Here is a 17,876-nt window from a genome sequence, read left to right as displayed (position 1 = left end):
CCGCCATCTCAGCGGCCTCCTGGCTGTCCCTTGAACAGGCCAGGTGTGCCCCCACCTTGAGGCCTTTGCAGTTTCTGTTCCCTTACCTGAGAATGCTGTTCCCTACATGTCTTGTGGCTCCTGCCTCACTTTATTCAAGTCTCATCTCGAGTGTCACTCCTCAGGGAGGCCTTCCTGACCCCCCATTTACTATGACGGCCCTCTCTCCTTACCCAGCCCGGGTCCAGCTTTATGTTCCCTTATGGCTCCTGTCGCCACCTATAGGTCACGCGTGTTATTCACGTCTGTCCCCAGCCGTGTGCCGTGTTGCTTTGATGAGGAGGTGCCGTGGGAAGGGCCTTCACTGCCACAGTGTGAAATCACGTGGCCTTTTTGGTTTTCTTTTCATTGCCTGTCTTTGGTAGAAATATATGTACTAGAAAATGGTTCTCTGCTTTAAGAATGAAGCCAGCGCGAGTGGGATGACTGATGGGGACAGGTGTTCAGCTGCAGTGTCAGGGGGACCGCAGTGGGGGAGGGGAGGGGAGGACGTCAGACCCTGCCAGCTCGTCCCCTCTAGGAGGGGCGGCCGTGACTCCACTCCCGCCCGGGGCTGCCAGGCGGGACTGGGCTCCTGGTGGCCAGATTCTCTCCTTTTTCAACATGAGATAAGGGGGAAATACAGATTTTGCGTGAATTTCCCCAGATGTTTAAATACGTGTTCAGTTTGTTTTGACGAGAACTCTATTGACCAAACAAAACACGTCTGTGGGCTGAATGCCGCCCGTGGGCTGCACCTTTAAGGCTTCTGCTGCCGGGAAACTGAGGGCGTTAGTCTGGAGGAGCGGGACCTGGGGCCTCACACGCCGCCCGAGGAGAAGGGGAGAGACCTCCTTCTGGGCTGATGCCGAGGCCCCAGTAGGGCCGGCGGGTGAGACGCTGGGAAGACCTCATTTCAGCTGTTCTGATGGAAGGATGGCTCCCTGCGAGCCCAGTGGACGGGCGGGTTGTTAGCGCTCCATCCCCGGGGGGCGGGAAATCCAAGGCTGGATGCAGGGAAGGGAGTGGGGTGCTGAGAGGTGGGATGGCAGCCCGGATGGCTGAGCTTGGAATCGTGATGGCCCGATATTTCCCCCCAAGATCAGTGTTCTCAGGTTTAAGTTCTAACTCTCCATCCGTCCGCCTTATTGGAGATCTGCCACGTGCCTGCACTGTGCGGATGAGGGACAGAGTGGGCGCTAGACAGGCCCCCCACCCCCCCCAGGCCGCCACCCTCCCTCGTTCCTGCTTCCACCCTCTGCCTGGGAAAATCTCTTTCCTGGGAGATCCAGGGACTAGGAGAAGCTGGGGACGGGGCTGGATCTGGGCTTCAGTGGTGTCCCTGCAGAGGCCCCAGTCCCTCCCACCAAGTGGAAAATGTGAAAGTCTGCGGTTTCCCTCCCAGGACTGAGGCCAGTGGGGCTGGGCTTCTGGAGCCTTCCAAAGTGGCTGGTGGTGAGAACGCTTCCTCTGAGAGCATTCCTGTGGGCGGTGTGCCTCACACTGGCTCCCGGGTCTCACCCTCTGTCCCTACCCACCAGGCCCTGTCCCTCTCGTGCTCGGACCCCCAGGGCCTTCAGGTCAAGCCCAACCTCCTGACCGTTGCAGCCTAGCCCGCTGCCCTGCCCTGTGGCCGGCCCTGCCCGCTCCCAGGCTGCTCCGGCCCCCGTCCACTCACCCTCCAGCCGCAGCACCTGGACTAGCAGTGCTGGCTGCTCTCTGGCCAGGTCATGGTTGCTCCCTTGGCTCCAGGCCTCTGCCCAGGCTGTGCCCTCTGCCCTAACCCGTTCCCCTACCGCTTCCCCTGCTCCTCCTGCAGGTCTCAGCCCAGACCCTGCCTCCTCCGAGGAGCCCGCCCTGCCTCCCTCTGCAGCACCCGGAGCCTCCTCTCCTGATCCGTGGCCCCATCTCGTCCCGCTGTCCCCCTCACTCGCTCTGCTCCAGCCTCATCGCCTCCTTGCTGCGCTTCAACACTCTTTCCTTCCCGGCTCAGGATGTTGGCACTGGCTGCTCCTTCTGCCTCGTCCCCGTCCCCCTGCTCTTCCCACGCTGGCTCTTTCTCATCCTGCAGCTTCCAGCCTAACCTGTGAGCCGCATGCCAGCTTTGTTTGTCGTCCCTCCGAGCGCCAGCTGACGTGTACTCCTTCTCCTGTCTCTCTGGTCTGTTGTCTGTCCCCACACTAGCGTGTCTGCTCCGCAAGGACCTTGAGCATTTTGTGATTTTTCACTGCCAGCTCCCTGGCCCAGAGCGGTCCAGGCGTAGAGCATGGAAAGTAGGTGCTTGTTAGGTGAATGAATGAAGCAGAGCTTGGAGGCGCCGTGGGAGGGTTTGGCCGGGAGTGTCCGAGGATGACCCCCTGACCTACTGTTTGCTGCCCCCAGAGCCGGCTACCTGACGCTGTACGGAGTCGAGGCGCTGCCACGCACCCCTGAGAGCCAGGCCCAGGACCGCATCCACTCAGCCGACGTCTTCCACACCTTCCGCCAGCTCGACCTGCTGCTCCCCAAGCTGGCACGTGGCTCCTTGTCAGTGGGTAAGCACCTCGGGGCCCTGGTGGGTGGGGGGGCAGAGGCACCCAGAGGGGGAGTCCACACTTGAGCTGAAGGGTCATGGGCAACATAGGAGGAGGGACATCTAATGCCCTGAAAGGCAGTAAGACCCCTGTCACTGGGAGTATGCAAGAGCACAGTGGGGGAGGCAGGGCTTGGACCAGAGCTGGGGTTCCTGTGGAAATTCTGATACAACCCATCTGGAGTGGGGTCTGGGGACCATTCTCGTCCGTGTCTCTCGATGCTCACACGCCCTCGTTGCTCCTAGTTATCGGCCCTGTGCTTTCATAACATAGACACTGCACCCTGGACGATTGTTCTGTCAATTAGGGTTGTCACCGAACTGCACGTTAAGAGTGTTTCCACGTCAGTTTGTAAAAACGCACCTCATCCATTTTCGCGGCTGCAGACGGCTCTCAGGATCAGTAAAGAGCTTCCTGCCAGATGCAGTGTGCGGAGGCCATGGGGACCACTGGGTGCGCTGTCCCCTGGCCACTGTCCCCAGCGAGAAGAATCTTCTGGGGCCTTTGTTAATGATACAAGTCTGCAAGCCCCATCTTGGTCCATTTGCATCCGCATCTCCAGGGAGGCTGCGAAACTGCAGGTTTGACAAGTGCCCCGAGAAGGCTGAGGAAAACCATGTGTCCTGGTCTCAGACACTTGTCACAAGGCCTGGATTTGAATGCCTGTCCTGCTGCTCCCTTGCTGGGGGTTTGGGAACGTTACTTGACTTCTTTCGGCCCAGGTCCTTTCTCTAGAGAGGAATGGTTAGGACAGACTCTGGGCTCAGACAGCTTGAGGTGGTTGACTGGCCCTGAGGTGGTCTCTCTGTGCCTCAGTGACCTCCCTTGTAAAGCGGGAAGAACAGTAGGATCCTCTCAGAGGGTGACTGTTAGGACCGGCTGAGGCAGCAGGAAAAATCCTCTTTGTCAAGCACTTTCTCCCTCTCTCCCTCCCTCTTTCTCCCTCTCTCTCCCTGAGCTAACTACTGCCAATCCTCCTCTTTTTGCTGAGGAAGACTGGCCCTGAGCTAACGTCTGTGCCCATCTTCCTCTACTTTATATGTGGGACGCCTACCACAGCATGGCTTTCCAAGCGGTGCCGTGTCCGCACCCGGGATCCAAACCAGCAAATCCTGGGCCGCCGAAGCGGAACGTGTGAACTTAATGGCTGTGCCACCGGGCCGGCCCCTGAGGGGCACTTTCTATGTGCCAGACAGCAGATTAATCATTGTCTCATTCAGGCTCCCTCCAACTCATCAACTGAGCTCCTTTATTTATATATATATTTCCTACCAAACTTTAACACACTGGAGTGTTTATTTTTTAAAGATTTTATTTTTCCTTTTTCTCCTCAAAGCTCCCCAGTACATAGTTATATATTCCAGTTGTGGGTCCTTCTAGTTGTGGCATGTGGGATGCCGCCTCAGCATGGCCTGATGAGCGGTGCCATGTCTGCGCCCAGGATCCAAACCGGCGAAACCCTGGGCCGCCGAAGCAGAGTGCGAGAACTTAACCACTCGGCCATCCTTTTAGAGGCAGTTCCTTATCTGGTTGAATCCTGCCATTAATGCTGGAAGATTGGTATTATGCCCATTTTGCAGATAAGGCTGAGGCTCAGAGAGGTGAAGTCACTTGTCGTAGGTGGCAGAGCAGCAAAATGGAAACTTGGTCTGATAAAGTCGCGTGCAAAAAGCACCTGACACATCCCAGAAGCGATTGCTTCTCCAGGAAAGAGTGATTTCCCCATCAGATGCTCCTGGGTTGTCTGGGTAGATGCAGAAGGGGACCCTCGGGCATTCTGGGCGCAGCCCTGGGCGTATAGGACGGCTGCATTTCCCAGTGCGGGCAGCGGGCGGCGATGTTGGGGAAGGTTTCTCCTCTGGGGCCGGAGGCCGGCGGGCAGGGTGGCCCTCAGCGCTCGCCGCGGGCCAGGCGCGGGCCAGGGGGAGCCGCCCAGCCTCCTTGTAAGAGCGATTTGGCAGAACCTATGGAAACATAAAATGCGCGTTCCTTTGATCCTGTACTTAGGCTCTAGGAATTATCCTGCAGAAATGCTTGCACGTGTCTCCAGATACACAGGGGTACTCCTTGCCACGTTGCTTGTAACAGCGAACCCTAGAAACCGCTGTAGGGACTGATGAAATGAATCACGCACTCCTGTAAGGGAAACCACGCAACAGGGAGACAGAACAGGACGGGCTGCTGTAGGACGGCATCTACTGTTACTGCGCGAACAGGGGGCGGAACGGTGGCTGCGTTGTGGTTCTTTTTCAGTGTGGGAACGCGTGTAGATTCCTGCCTCTGGGAGGGCTGAATGGGATGGAGAGAAGCTTACGTTTTATGGTATGCCCATCTGAACTGCCAGAGTTTCTTTTTCTTTTATTATTATTTTTTACCATTTGTATGCATTATTCCTCCTCTGCTTTTAAAAATATAAACATTTTAAAAGAAAACCGACCCTTTTGGAGACCTTTAGACCATTGAGTCTGGTGCTTCTCAGACAGTAGGGAGTTGGGGACAGTAGAGAATTAACTAGAGCCCCAAGCTGAGCATCCTGCTTCTTTCTAGAACAGTCATTTCCCTGGATTATCGGGGAGGGGGCTGTTTTATTTGAATATTGTTTTGGGAGAAAGGGCATTCTTATATGAAAGAATCTCAGAGTCTAGTGCAAAAATCTAATGCGTTTTAAAGGTAAAACACAAGACTTTAAAGACGTGTCCCCACTGGGGGCCTTTCTGGACTGTGCCCTCAGGTCTCCAGGAGATAGCAGGGTTTCCAAGGAAAAATTGGAGAGGTACTCAAGCCTGGGGCCCAGAGATGGACAGGGCCTCAGTCAAGCCCACACAGCATGGGAGGCCTGGAGTTGAAACCTGCTTCTCCTGCCTCCAGCTGCGTTACCAGTGGCCCTGGCAGTTCTGACGCCCAGCATTGTGTCATTACACTGGGGCTGCTCAGTAATACCTTATGCTAATGGCAAGAATGTAGCAGGTACGATTTACCAAACCCCTACCAGTACCAAGCGTGTTCTGTGTGTAATCTTTTCAAATCCTACGAGCCAGGTTGCTCCCATTTTATAGAGGGGAAACTGAGGCTCAGAGATACAAAGTGATTTGCCCAAGATCATCCTCCAAGGATGAAGCAGAGCTGGGATTTCGACCTGGGTCTCTCCGGCTGCAAACTGTATGCTCTTTCTTTCACAGTTTATTATTATTTCTTAATTATAGAAATAATACGTGAATACATTCTCCTGGGACTAATAATGCTAACAGCCATTGTTTAATTTAATAATGTAGCTAATGCTTACGCGGCCTGTGCCAGGCATCCCTCTTCATGCTTATGTTAACGAATTCAACCCCTGCATGGTGGGTCCTCATTATCCCAATTTACAGGTGAGAAAACTGAGGCGTTGGGAGGCGAGGGGACGTGGGCTCCTTGCTGCGCTCCTCTGCCTGTTATAAAAAAAAATCGAATATTACACAAAAGAGAAATTCTCTCTTGACCACACTCTCTCTAACTCTGTCCCCAAGGTCACCATTGTTATCACTTTGATGGTACCCTTCGAGAACAGTGCCGGCCTGCAGAAATCAAATGTGAGCCACCTATGTAATTTTAAATTTTCTATTAGACACATTTAAAAACGAAAGAGGTGACATCAATTTTAATAATATATTTTCTTCAACTCAGTCTGTCTAAAATATTAACACTATAGCATGCAATCAACATGAAAACTATTGAAGAGATACTGCACATTTGTTTCTCGCACTCAGACTTTGAAATCCGTGTCATGTTTCACTCAGCACACCTCACTTCGGGCCACGTTTCAAGAGCTCGACGGTCACATATGGCTGTGGCTTCCCTATGGGACAGGAGGGTTCTAGACCTTTCTCCACACGTTAAAATATAGCATGAGCCCAAATTATACCGTTATCCCAAATATGTACAGCAAGCCCCTCTTTTCTCCGTGGAAAGTTTTTTTGTTTTGTCTTGTTTTGGGTTTTTGGTCAACCTAAACTTAGAAATCTTTAGGGGGAAGGGGCCTGCCCGGTGGTGCAGGGGTTAAGTGCACACATTCCACTTCGGCGGCCCAGGGTTCACCAGTTCGGATCCCAGGTGTAGACATGGCACTGCTCATCAAGCCATGCTGTGGTAGGCGTCCCACATATAAAGTGGAGGAAGATGGGCATGGATGTTAGCTCAGGGCCAGTCTTCCTCAAAAAAAAAAAAAAAAAACCATTAAAAAATAATAATAAAAAGAAAGAGAAAAGAAAAGAAGTAATTAGGGATGGAAATGAAATCAACTTCTCCTCTCAAGGTGGCTGAACTCCTGAAGTTAAGCTCACGTGTGGCATCGACCACCCGTTGAGAAATGTCACTCTGGGACGTGGTTTTATTCAGACTGCGCCTGTGACGTCAGCATCCTGCCCATCAGCAGGGTGCCAGGTGGAGTCGCCAGACTCTGTTTTCCAGAAGCCCCCCTTCTTCACTCCCTTATCAGCTGTTTGAGATACGGACCGAACTTTTCGACTCCGTAAACTATGACTCTGGGATCTTTCACTGGGACTTGCTTGTTGGGGGGAGTGCGGGTTTTGAGTATGTTTCACGTGGTTCACACATTGGGATATAAAATAGTAGCTGAAAATCTCCCTCCCTTTCTTGTGCCCCCCTTCCACTCGATCCCCACTCTCCCCACTTGGCTGGTTTCCTTAGTTTCACGTGGATCTTCAGGAGTTCTTTTATGCAAATGCAAGCAAATATGACTAAATTCTTATTTTTGTCTTTTTTCCACAAATGCATGCCGCACACGCTGTTATGGGCGCTTTGCTTTTTTTCTAACAATATACAGCAGCAACAGGCATATCTTGTGTGAGGTGTAGTGCGTGCCCTGTGCTGTTCTAAGGACTCTGCAGAGGTACTGTAATTTGATCCATGGATCAAAGCACTGCTTTAATTTTTTAAACTTTTTTTAGTCTATTTTTTTTTATTATACAACACCATCTTTGGCTCATTTGCCAGATGACATTCACATACTTTCCTCTTTTTTTTAATGGTGGTAAAATATACATAACATAAAATTTACCATTTTAACCATTTTTGAGTGTGCAGTTCAGTGGCAGTAAGTCCATTCGCGATGTTGTGTAACCATGCCGTTATCTATTTCCGGAAATTCTTCATCACGCCCAACATAAGCTCTGTATCCATTAAACAGTCACTGCCCGTCGCCCTCCTCTCGGCTGCTCGTTACCTTTCTTCTGCTTCCTGTCTCTGTGAATTTGCCTGTTCCAGGTGCTTCAGATAAGTGAGGCATACAATATTTCTCCTTTTGTGTCCGGCTTATTTCACTTAGTGTAATGTTTCCAAGATTCATCCATGTTGTAGCAGGTGTCAGATTTCCTTCTTTTTTAAGGCCAAATAGTGCTCCATTGTATGTCTACACATTTTGTTCCTCCATTCCTCTGCTGATGGCACTTGGGTTGTTTCCACCTTTTCACTATTGTGAATAATGCTGCTGTGAACACGGGTATACAAGTGTCTATTTGAGTTCCTGCTTTCGGTTCTTTTGAGCGAATATCCACAAGCGGAATTGCTGGATCAAATGGTAATTCTGTGTTTAACCTTTTGAGGAAGTGCCGGCCTTTCCACAGTGGCTGCACCCTTTTATACTCCCACCAGCGATGCACAGGGTTCTGATTTTGCACATCTTAGCTTGTTCTTTTACTTTTTTTGATACCATCCACCCTAATGGGTATGAGGTGGTGCTGCATTGGGGGTTTGATTGGCGTTCGGTTGATTGGCGATGCTGAGCGTCTTCTCCTGTGCTTATCGGCCATTCGTATGTCTCCTTTGGAGAAAGGTCTAAGTCCTTTGCCCATTTTTCGAGTTGGATTTTTGTGGGTTTTTGTTGTTGTTGAGTTGTAGGAGTTCTTTATATATTCTGGGTAGTAGGCCTTCAGCAAACACGTGGTTTGCAAATATTTTCTGCCATGCTGGCGGTTGTGTTTTCACACCGCACTGCTTTTTGAAGTCGTCCGTAGAAGCTGTGTTTACAGTGGTGTTCCAGCTCTGCAGCTGTGCTGTCCGGCCTCGGAGAATGCCGGTCACTCTAAATCTGCGCTGGGAAATTTCCCGGCCCTCTTTGTTAGCTAGTCCATCAGATGCCTCCTGTCAGCATCCAGAACGAGCATCTGCCGAGGCGGCTCCAGCACTTCCTGCGTCCTGCACTCGCCTGCTTGAAGTCCCCACCTGCCCGGGCCCACCCCCCACCCCAGAGATGCCCACGAGACTGGTCTCAGGTGGGGCCCGGGCCTCCAGAGATTTGGAAGCTCCTGGGTGATTCTCCAGACCCCCAAAAGCTGGGAAATGCAGGAAAATAATGTATTTCAGATGAATATTTGGTCTTACTACGTTAAATTGAGAAGTACGTCACCTGAAAAGGTGTCCAGAGATTGTGGAAAAGCACATGGAGCATATTATTTGAAAATGTAACATACTTAAAAAAATAAGCTTAGCCTACATTTTCCACTCTTTCAAACACCCTGTAACATGCAGCCCAGCTTAGAAGCATTGGGTGGATGGGTCTTCCTATTAACACTGCTTTCTGGTTCAGAAAAGCCCATGAAATGGGTTCTAGTACTTTGGAATTTCGTAGCAACCCAAAGTGACTTCCACTTTTCCAAGCAGTGATTTTGAAGAAACCAAATCTTACGTTTGCGTGTATGTATATAAATATAGCACAGCTTATAGCATTAACACAGTATATAAATAATCAGTAGCTGGCTAAATTTATACCCTCAACAGTCTGCCCTCGTGGGACGTCTAGGTCTGTACGTAAAGAACTTTCTCATTTGTTTCCATTGCTGTTTGGTTTTCCAGAAATAACACACCACTGTTTATTTAATGGTGATTGCAAACTGGTGATCTGTGGGCCAAAGCTGGCCTTCAGAGATGCTTGTGTGGCCTGCACAGTGACTGAGAATCTCTTACTTAGACGCTAACCTTGAAAAATACCAGAAGATTCCACGTGAGCATCTGGACTTTCAGCTTCTTCTGAAAGCTCGGGCTCCCTGGCCGCGATGGGCTGCGCTTCTCTGTCAGGCCGAGGGCTGGTCAGGGGGGCTCCCTGGCCGCGATGGGCTGCGCTTCTCTGTCAGGCCGAGGGCTGGTCAGGGGGGCTCCTGTTCCCCACGGTGCTTCCTGACCTTCCTCCCTCATTCGCTTCACCTGCCTTCCCTGGGGCAGCTGAGTTGGAGACCCCAGACCAATGTGTTCCCTGTTGACGGTCCGTTGGGTCGTTCTGATGTCTCCTGAACGAAGCTATGCTGAGTCTGCTCGTGTGGCCTCCACCTGCACATGGCCGGACATTGCTCTCGGGCCAGACCCTGGGAAGGGAGACTGCTGCTCAGCATTTCCTGTTCCTTCCCCTGCTGTGTAAAGAAACGCCATTCATTTGATGCATATTTATTGAGCACTTACTATGGGCCGAGTGCTGGGGACACAGAGGTGACTACAACAAAGGCCCTTGCTCCCGTCCAATGGGGCTGAGACGGGTAATAAGTGAGTCAACGCTTAAAGGTCTTCTCTGTGGCCTCCTTCCCAGGAGCTCCCAGCTGCCATGGAGTGACACCCACCAGACCCTCGTCCTCATGGAGGTCAGGGCTGGGCAGCCTGGACTGGGGGTGGATCTGTAACCCCCACTCTCTGTGCTCTGTCCCTACAGGGGATAAGGACCAGGTGTGCAAGGTCAAAGGTCACCTGTGGAAGCTGCTGTCCCCAGCCAGGCTGGCCCCCCGGGCCCACAGGAGCAGCTGGCTGGACAGCTACCTGCAGCACCTGGAGGAGATGGGCGCGTCGGAGGAGATGCAGGCGCGGGCTCTGGTGCTGCAGCTGTGGGCCACGCAGGTGGGCGAGGGCGTGCGAGCGGTTCCAGCCGGGGGGGTGGGGGGGGCGTGTGTGTGTGTGACTGTGGGCGTGTGTGTGCTGCCAGGCACACGCCGGCATCGGGGTGAGTGTGCAGTGAGGGGTGTATTTGTGAGTGTGTGCCAATGTGAGTGTGCAGGTGGGTGTGCACACGCACGCCCAGCTGTCTGCCCAGCTCCCTGACTCTCATAACTGTGACACAGTATCAAGAACAGGATCGTTCATTCCATATTTATTTATTTTTTATTTGGAAAAATGTTAGACGTACAGAGAAGCTGTATGAGTAGGAGGAGCCCTTGCCTGCATTTCACTTCGCTGCTTCAGTTTTCACGCTCCACTCCACCCATTTGCCTCCTCTCTCTCCCACCGAGCTTATTGTATTGATTTATTCACAAATAAGTTGCAGACGTCCTGACTGTTTACCCCTGATTACTTCAGCGTGCCTCTCCCAGGAGCAAGAACATCCTCTCACACGACGGCAGGGCAATGATCAAATTCCGGACGATTGACCCAGATACAGGCTCATTATCTAATACACTGTCCGTTTTCCAATTTCGCCGGTTGTTCCAGTAATGTCCTTTGTGGCTCATCTCAGTCGAGCATCCAGTCCAGACTACACGGTACATTTAGTCCTTCTGCCGTTTTAGATTTCTTTAATATGGAACAATTTCTGTGCCTCTCATTGCTCTTCATGACCTTGACATTATCAAAGTGCAGACCAGTTAATTTGAAGAATCATGTAAAAGTTCCTGCTTTGTGTTGCGTATGTTTCAGCTGCGGTGGGGGTGGGGCACAGGCAAGGAGACCCATTCAGGGTGACTTTAGGAGCTGATATGCAGGCTATAAAACTGGGTCGTCGATAGAGAGACCCTGGGGGTCTGCTCTAGCCGGGTGGTGAGGGAGGTCTCCGAAGGGGAGATGTTTGAGCTGAGCCTGGATGATAAGAGCTGGATTTGGAGACTTGGGGAAGATGTGAGGATAGAATATTTTAGGCAGGGGAAACAGCAAGTGCAAAGGTCCTGGGGTTGGATTATGCTGGGTGTTTGGGCAATAGCAAAGAGTTGAGTGTGGCTGAAGCAGAGTGAGGAGGGGAAGTGGGACTGAGAGAAGTGATCATGGAGAGCCTTGTGGATTTTCTCTGGGTGAGGTAGGAGCCCTGGGAATTCTGAGCAGAGGAGGGAGAGGATGTGAGGAGTAAGGGCAGAGCAGGGACACCAATGAGGAGACAGTGGTGGCAGGACCAGGTGGTAGCCATGGAGGTGATGAGGAAGTGGACGGATTCTGGAAACAGGGAAGACAGCACCAGTGGATTTGGTGATGGGCCGGCTACTGGGGTGAGAGAAGGCGGGGCCTGGCTGCTGCCTCCGCCTGACCTCGGAGCCCCACGCCTTGTCTTGGCGTCCTCTCTGCAGTGACAGTTGCACAAGCTGACATTTCTGGGTAATTCCTCTCCCATCGACTTGTGACTTATTTTTAGTTTTCTCTTAAGCCATTAACGGTCCTTGCAGGCAAAGACTGGCGGCGGGTGGGGCTGGGTTTAATCAGCAGTTGGGGACCCGTTAATGCCTAATAACATATTTATGGGCAGAGAGTTGGAGCTCCAAACTGTGCCCAGAATCCCTTGCAGAAGTGACCTCTGTCAGCAGAACTGGACGCTGGCGGGGGGGCTTGAGTGGAGAAAGCCCAGGGCACGGCCTTTGGCGGGGGGGGGCAGAACTGGGGAGGTGGGGACAGGACGTCCTCTGGGGCTGAGCTGTGGCAGCGTCCAGAACTTCAGGCATAGGCTCTGTGACCCGCCTGCCTGGATCTGAGTCTTGACTTCGCCGCTTCCTGACAAGTCAGCCACTTACCTTCTCAGTGCCTCAGTTTACTCATCTGGAAAATGGAGGTGGCAACCGCTTCCTCAAGGTGTTGTGATGATGATGAAAGGAGGGGACACGTGCAGTCCTGTAACCGTGCTTGGCAGATAACTAACTGGAGCTCAGTGAACAGTGACAAATATTAGTGAGGGCCCACCGTGAGCCGGGCACCGTTCTAGAAGCAGGGGATAGAGCAGTGAGCAGAGCAAAGATCCTGCCCTTAGGGAGCTGACATTCTGCTGGGAGAAGACAGACAATCAACAAGTAAGTGTATACAATATATTAGAGGTAATAAGTTCTATGGAGAATGGAGAAAGCAGGGGAAGGGGCTAGCAGAGTGCTGCTGTACGGAGGCGAGTCAAGGAAGGCCTCACCAAGAAGGTGACATCCGAGCAGAAACTTGGAGGAAGTGAGGGAATGAGCCATGTGGATATACGGGATGAGGGCATCCAGGCAGGGGGCAGCAGGTGCAAAGGCCCTGAGGTGGGGATGAGGAGATGGACCAAGCGAGCAGCCCAGAAGCCGGTGCGGAAAGTGTCCAAGAGGTTGAGAAATGGTGGCTGGGATTGTTTTTATCTGATCAGAGTCGAGTCAGGAAAAATAATTTCAAAAGATATCAGGTGCCTACCATGTGCCAGTCATCCTGTTGAGCGCTTTACAAACATCTCGCAGGAGCCTCGCAAAGGCTCCATGAATCCGGAACCCCAGAGCCTGGGGTCGAGGCTGATGGAGGCTCCAGCATCCGGGGGCCTCGAGAAGGAGCCAGTGGGCTGAGCTCTAAGGTCCAGGCAGCGGGTGAGGCCGGCTCTCAGGGGACGGGGCTTGGGGCGGGCAGAGGGAGAAGAGTTCACCGAGGCCTGCCCTGGCACGCCCATCCCAGTCCGGGCTTCCCTCCCAGCTCTGAGCTCTTGGGCAGTGCATGGCCCTGGTGACCCTGGCCAGGCGGGGACTCCCTTGGCCCCATCAGTCAACTTTCATTCTTCTCTTCCTTCCCCACCGCTGGCTCGGCCTTCAGCCCTGGTCGTATCCTCAACAGCCATGGCCCCAGGGCCCCAGGAACTCCTGGGTGGTCCTGCAGGGGTGGGGAGAGAGGGGACTGGGGGAGCTGTGGGAGCCACCAGGGCAGAGACAGTTCAGCTGAGCCAGTGACCACAGACGCTGAGACCCCCTGAGACCCTGCGCCCTGGCGGTGAAAAGCAAGAGCGGAGTTTCCGGTCGGGCAGACTCGGGTGGAATCCCAGCTCTGCCGCTAACTAGCTGTGTGACCTTGGACAGCTCACTTGGCTTCTCTGGGCTTTGTGTCACCATCCTGAAGAGGGGGTGATAAGAATAATCACTGTGCACAGGCCTGGGGTTTTTCCCTCAGCAGTTTTATTCGGAGGCAATCCGGGATTCTTGAACAGTTGCACACATGGCACAGAGAGCCCCCTGGACCCTTCACCGCTTCCTCTGCCGTGAACATCTTACTGAACTGCAATGCATTTTTCAAAACCAAGAAATTAGCCTTGGCACGTTGCCCTTAACTCACAGGCCTACTCCATTCAGATTTTCCCAGTTTTTCCACTAGTGTCCTTTTTCTCTTCCAGGATCCAATCCCGGATATCACAAGGCACATAGGGATTTTTTAAATCCCCTTAAAAATATATTTTTTAATCACAAGAAAATGAAAAGAAATATAATCCGTGATCTCCTGTCCCTCGCTCTGCTCTCTTCTCTGGTGGCCCCAGCCTCGGATGGGCTCCCCCACGTGGCGGCAGTGACTGCCACCAGCTGCCCCTGGCCATCTGGCAGTCCCCTTGGAGGAGGGCTTCTCTTTCCCATGAATTCTAGGACAAACGCCGAGTCTGACACTCATTGGCCCAGCCCGGGGCCCCGCGTCCCCTGAGTCCATCGCTGGCGGAGTGGCCGGCCCGGGGCACGTGGCCACCCCTGCGGTCTGGCGGGGGCGGGTCAGCCCCGATGATCTACGCGGACTTGGAGTGAAGGAAGGTGGCTCTCTGAAGGCAGACAGGGCGAAGGAGCGGATGCGGGCCGGCAGGGCGGCGGGTGTCCCCCGCTCCCCCGACTGACAGTGCCGCAAGGAGGCCACATGAGGGCGCGCGGGAGTCGCCCAGCGCAGCGCCTGGCACAGAGCGCCCCTGGAGGTCAGCTGCACCATGCACAGGATGGGCGCTGCACTCGGGTGGTGGACCAGGCGACTGGCTTCGCTGCAGTGGAAGAAAATGAGGTTAGATCAGAAATGTCCTCCTGGGTAAACTGAGGCAAGACCCCATGGGAGAAAGCTCGACTTCCAGGATAGCGAATTCAGAATCTCTTATGGTTGTGTGAGCACACGTGCCCGTGTGCACGCACACATACACATCTGTGAGTGGAAGGTGGTCTTTGTCACCTCCCTAACTTGCCACAGCTTTTTTCTGAAAGAGGGGCTAAGCAAGCAGCCTCGTGTTCCACTCCTGCTTTGTAATTAGTGAGCGGGGGCCCCCATCTGACTCTCCCGGCAAGATACAATGGCCTTGGCGCTGAGTTAACCCAAAGCTGCGTTATCTATGGGCTACATTCCCCTGGCTATTTAAGTGATAGACAACAACTGACCTTGCTGGTCTCGGCCGGACCTGGGGTGCCGGAGGAAATCTCAGAGAGCGTCCGAGGCCCCCACTTGTTCTCAAACCCTGGGGAGGGGCCGGTGGGAGGAGGAAACCACTTCTGAGCACCCACTCTGTGCCCACCGTGGGGGTCACCTGCATTCAGTCTCAGCGACCGTGTGGCGGCCCCTGGAGTGGGCATGTTGTTATCCTCGTTTTACCAAGAGGGAGGTTCTGAGACCCAGAGTCGGGGGTGATTGTCCAGAGTCACAGGGAGCGGGGAGCTGGGATTTGAGCCCAGCTCTGCCTGGTCCCAGCCCACCTCCCAGGCTGCCTTGGAGGCCCCGGCCCCAAGGAGCACAGATGTTCACCTGACACACACCACTGAGCTCCCGCTGTGTGCTGGGCGGTGGGGAGGGACCAGGGAGTGCTGAGTGTCCCTTTTCAGTGACGGGCGTGGCAGTGGTGCCTGCTCCACAGGAAGACTGAGCCGGCGACCGTGGCACCTCCTTAGCTCTGACTTCATCACGGTAGCAAAAGAAAAAGAAAGAGGGAAAACCCGTTTCACCATCCTTGAGGCTTTGGGGCATTTCTTTACTGCCTTTTTCCATATGTTTTTCTTCTGTGGTTAAGATCATGCAGTTTTTTTTAAATCCAACTTTAATTTTACTTAATATTGTATCATCAGCATTTCTCTGTGTCATTGCAGAACCCTCTAAAAATCATTCACTTTCATTCCACTTAAAAGTAGTGCATTGATTTAGAAAATTCAAACACTTTAAAAGAACATATGCAGTGAAAAGCCAGTCTCCCCGCCCCGTCCTCCCATCCTCGCAGCTTCTGTCTCAGAGGCAGCCTCGGTCACCGGTTTCTTGTGTCTCCTAGAGGTCGTCTCTGCTTCTTCATCTCTGTCCCTCCTTGAACATCCGCACCGTGGAAGCACGCTGAGCCCCCATTCTGCATCTTGCCGTCTGCGTGCTCCCTTGCGTCTTGGCTATAGTCTCACGTCAGTGCGCACAGAGCCAGCTGCTTTGTAATGACTTCCTGTACCGTCTCCTGATGGCTGGATCGTCATTGATCTCATTGATCTCCTATTGATAGACATTGAGGATGCTTCCGATCTGTCACTGTTAGATCAGCACTGCTATAAGTATCCTTGGGCAAATGTGTTTTTCTCTGTGCAATTATGTCTGGAATAGAATTACTGGGGAAACATGGTATTTATGACTATTTACTATTTCAGTATTATGATTGGGTAGGATGGTCATTTATGGTAGACACGAATCTTCCCCAAACTGAGGTGAGGTGGTATTTGCCCACGTCTCGTTTAAGGCTGCCCTGTGCGCATTGTAGCCACGTGCTGGATCCCTGACTGTTAATTGTTCAGCTAAGGCTGACATCTTGGAGCAAGACATTCCATCGATTTTCCTAATTATTTAACTATTGGGAAGTTTTAAATAGTTTTTCTTCAAGAAATCAACAGCTTTCACGGTCATCATCGACTGTTGCTGCTTTCTTTATACGTAGACAATCCTCAAAGATTTGAAAGCAAATATTCAGATACTGTATCAGTTCGCTATTGTTGTGTAACAAACAACCACAAAAACCCAGTGCCGTCCACTGATGAGCGTTTACCTAACTCATGTGTCTGTGGGTCCACCGGGAGTCCCCTGGTCTCGCTGGGCTCAGCTGGACAGCCAGCTCTGCTCTGTGTCTCTGTTCCTCCTCTGGGGACCAGCAGGCGAGCCGGTGAGCAGAAATACACACGGTTTCTCAAGGCCTAGACTTGGAACCGCTGTTCTGTTCTGTCAGTTCTGCCTCGTGCTGTTGGCCAAAGCAAGTCACATGGCTGAGCCCAAATTCAGGGGCCAGAGAAATACCCTCTGCCTCTTTAATGGGAGGAAGAAGCGCAGTCACGCGGCGAGGGGCGTGGGAGCAGGATTTGGGGGAGGGCAGTCATCCTCAGATGTTAACTGTAATCTGAATTGACACGCTTCATTCCTATTACTGACACTTTTTTGCTGATTGGCTATGAAGATCACCTATGTGACCTCAGATCAGTGATTTTGCTCAAGGTCAGGGATGCCAAGAATGACCTTGAAGTAGGCACTGGGCTACGCCAAAGCCATGCAGCATATTTTGGCCATGTCCTGAGGCTGAAGATGGATGTGAGTCATGCCTCGATGCCTGGCAGGGGTGAGAACCTACTGACCCCTGTGCCTTGGCCAGGACTGTGTCTATGGCACAGACCGGCCCGCCCTCCCCCCAGGTGTGCTCTCCTGATGGTACCACGGGGACTCCTTCTCGTTGCAGGGGAACATGGGTCCTGCTGCCTTCTGGCTCCTGCTCTTCCTTCTCAAGAATCCTGAGGCCCTGGCTGCCGTCCGTGGAGAGCTTGAGCAGATCCTCTTGCAAGCAGAGCAGCCTGTCTCGCAGATGACCACCCTCCCACAGAAGGTTTTAGACAGCATGCCTGTGCTTGGTGAGATGGCCAGACCCTCCAAGATAGCCCCAAAGACTGGGTCATCATGGGCCCCCTAAGCCCTCCCCAGCATGGGCTCCCATCACCCGGGGTCCATCAGTGTCCTCTGACCTAGGGTCCCTCTGGGCCTCCTATCTTAGATGTGGCATCTCCATGCCCTGGTCTCAGCTGCCTGAGGCTCATGGTCTCAGTAGGAGATTTCTGGTTACAAGTGGCAGAAAACTTAAACTGGCTGAAGCAGAAAAGGGACTTTATTTGGAGCATGTAACTGAAAAGTCCAAAGGTATCTGGCTTCAGGCATGGATGGATCCAGGTGCTTTAGCAATGTCATTAGGACTCAGTCTCTCTCCATCTCTCAGCCCCATTTTTTGCTGGGTTGGCTCCAGTCTCAGGCTGACAAGATGGCCCCAGGCTGATGTGTTCTTGGCCCTGTGCCTCTCTGCAACATTCCTACCCAAAGTCCCAGGAA

The 17,876-nt window shown here is 52.8% G+C and overlaps 1 protein-coding gene across 3 annotated transcripts in view; it reads left to right on the top strand.

The window, feature by feature from the left end:
* Nucleotides 1-17,876, top strand: part of PTGIS (prostaglandin I2 synthase) — a 44,951-nt gene that overhangs the window by 18,609 nt on the left and 8,466 nt on the right. For all 3 annotated transcript variants that reach the window (XM_070486109.1, XM_070486108.1, XM_044748753.2), the window contains 3 exons: nt 2,401-2,552; nt 10,285-10,466; nt 17,239-17,407. In XM_070486109.1, the coding sequence (XP_070342210.1) occupies nt 2,401-2,552; nt 10,285-10,466; nt 17,239-17,407 (503 nt within the window). The remainder of the gene's footprint in view (nt 1-2,400; nt 2,553-10,284; nt 10,467-17,238; nt 17,408-17,876) is intronic.

The sequence above is a fragment of the Equus asinus genome, chromosome 15 (assembly GCF_041296235.1).
Source record: "Equus asinus isolate D_3611 breed Donkey chromosome 15, EquAss-T2T_v2, whole genome shotgun sequence".
Lineage (NCBI taxonomy): Eukaryota > Metazoa > Chordata > Mammalia > Perissodactyla > Equidae > Equus > Equus asinus.
This window is presented reverse-complemented; position numbering and strand designations above follow the sequence as displayed.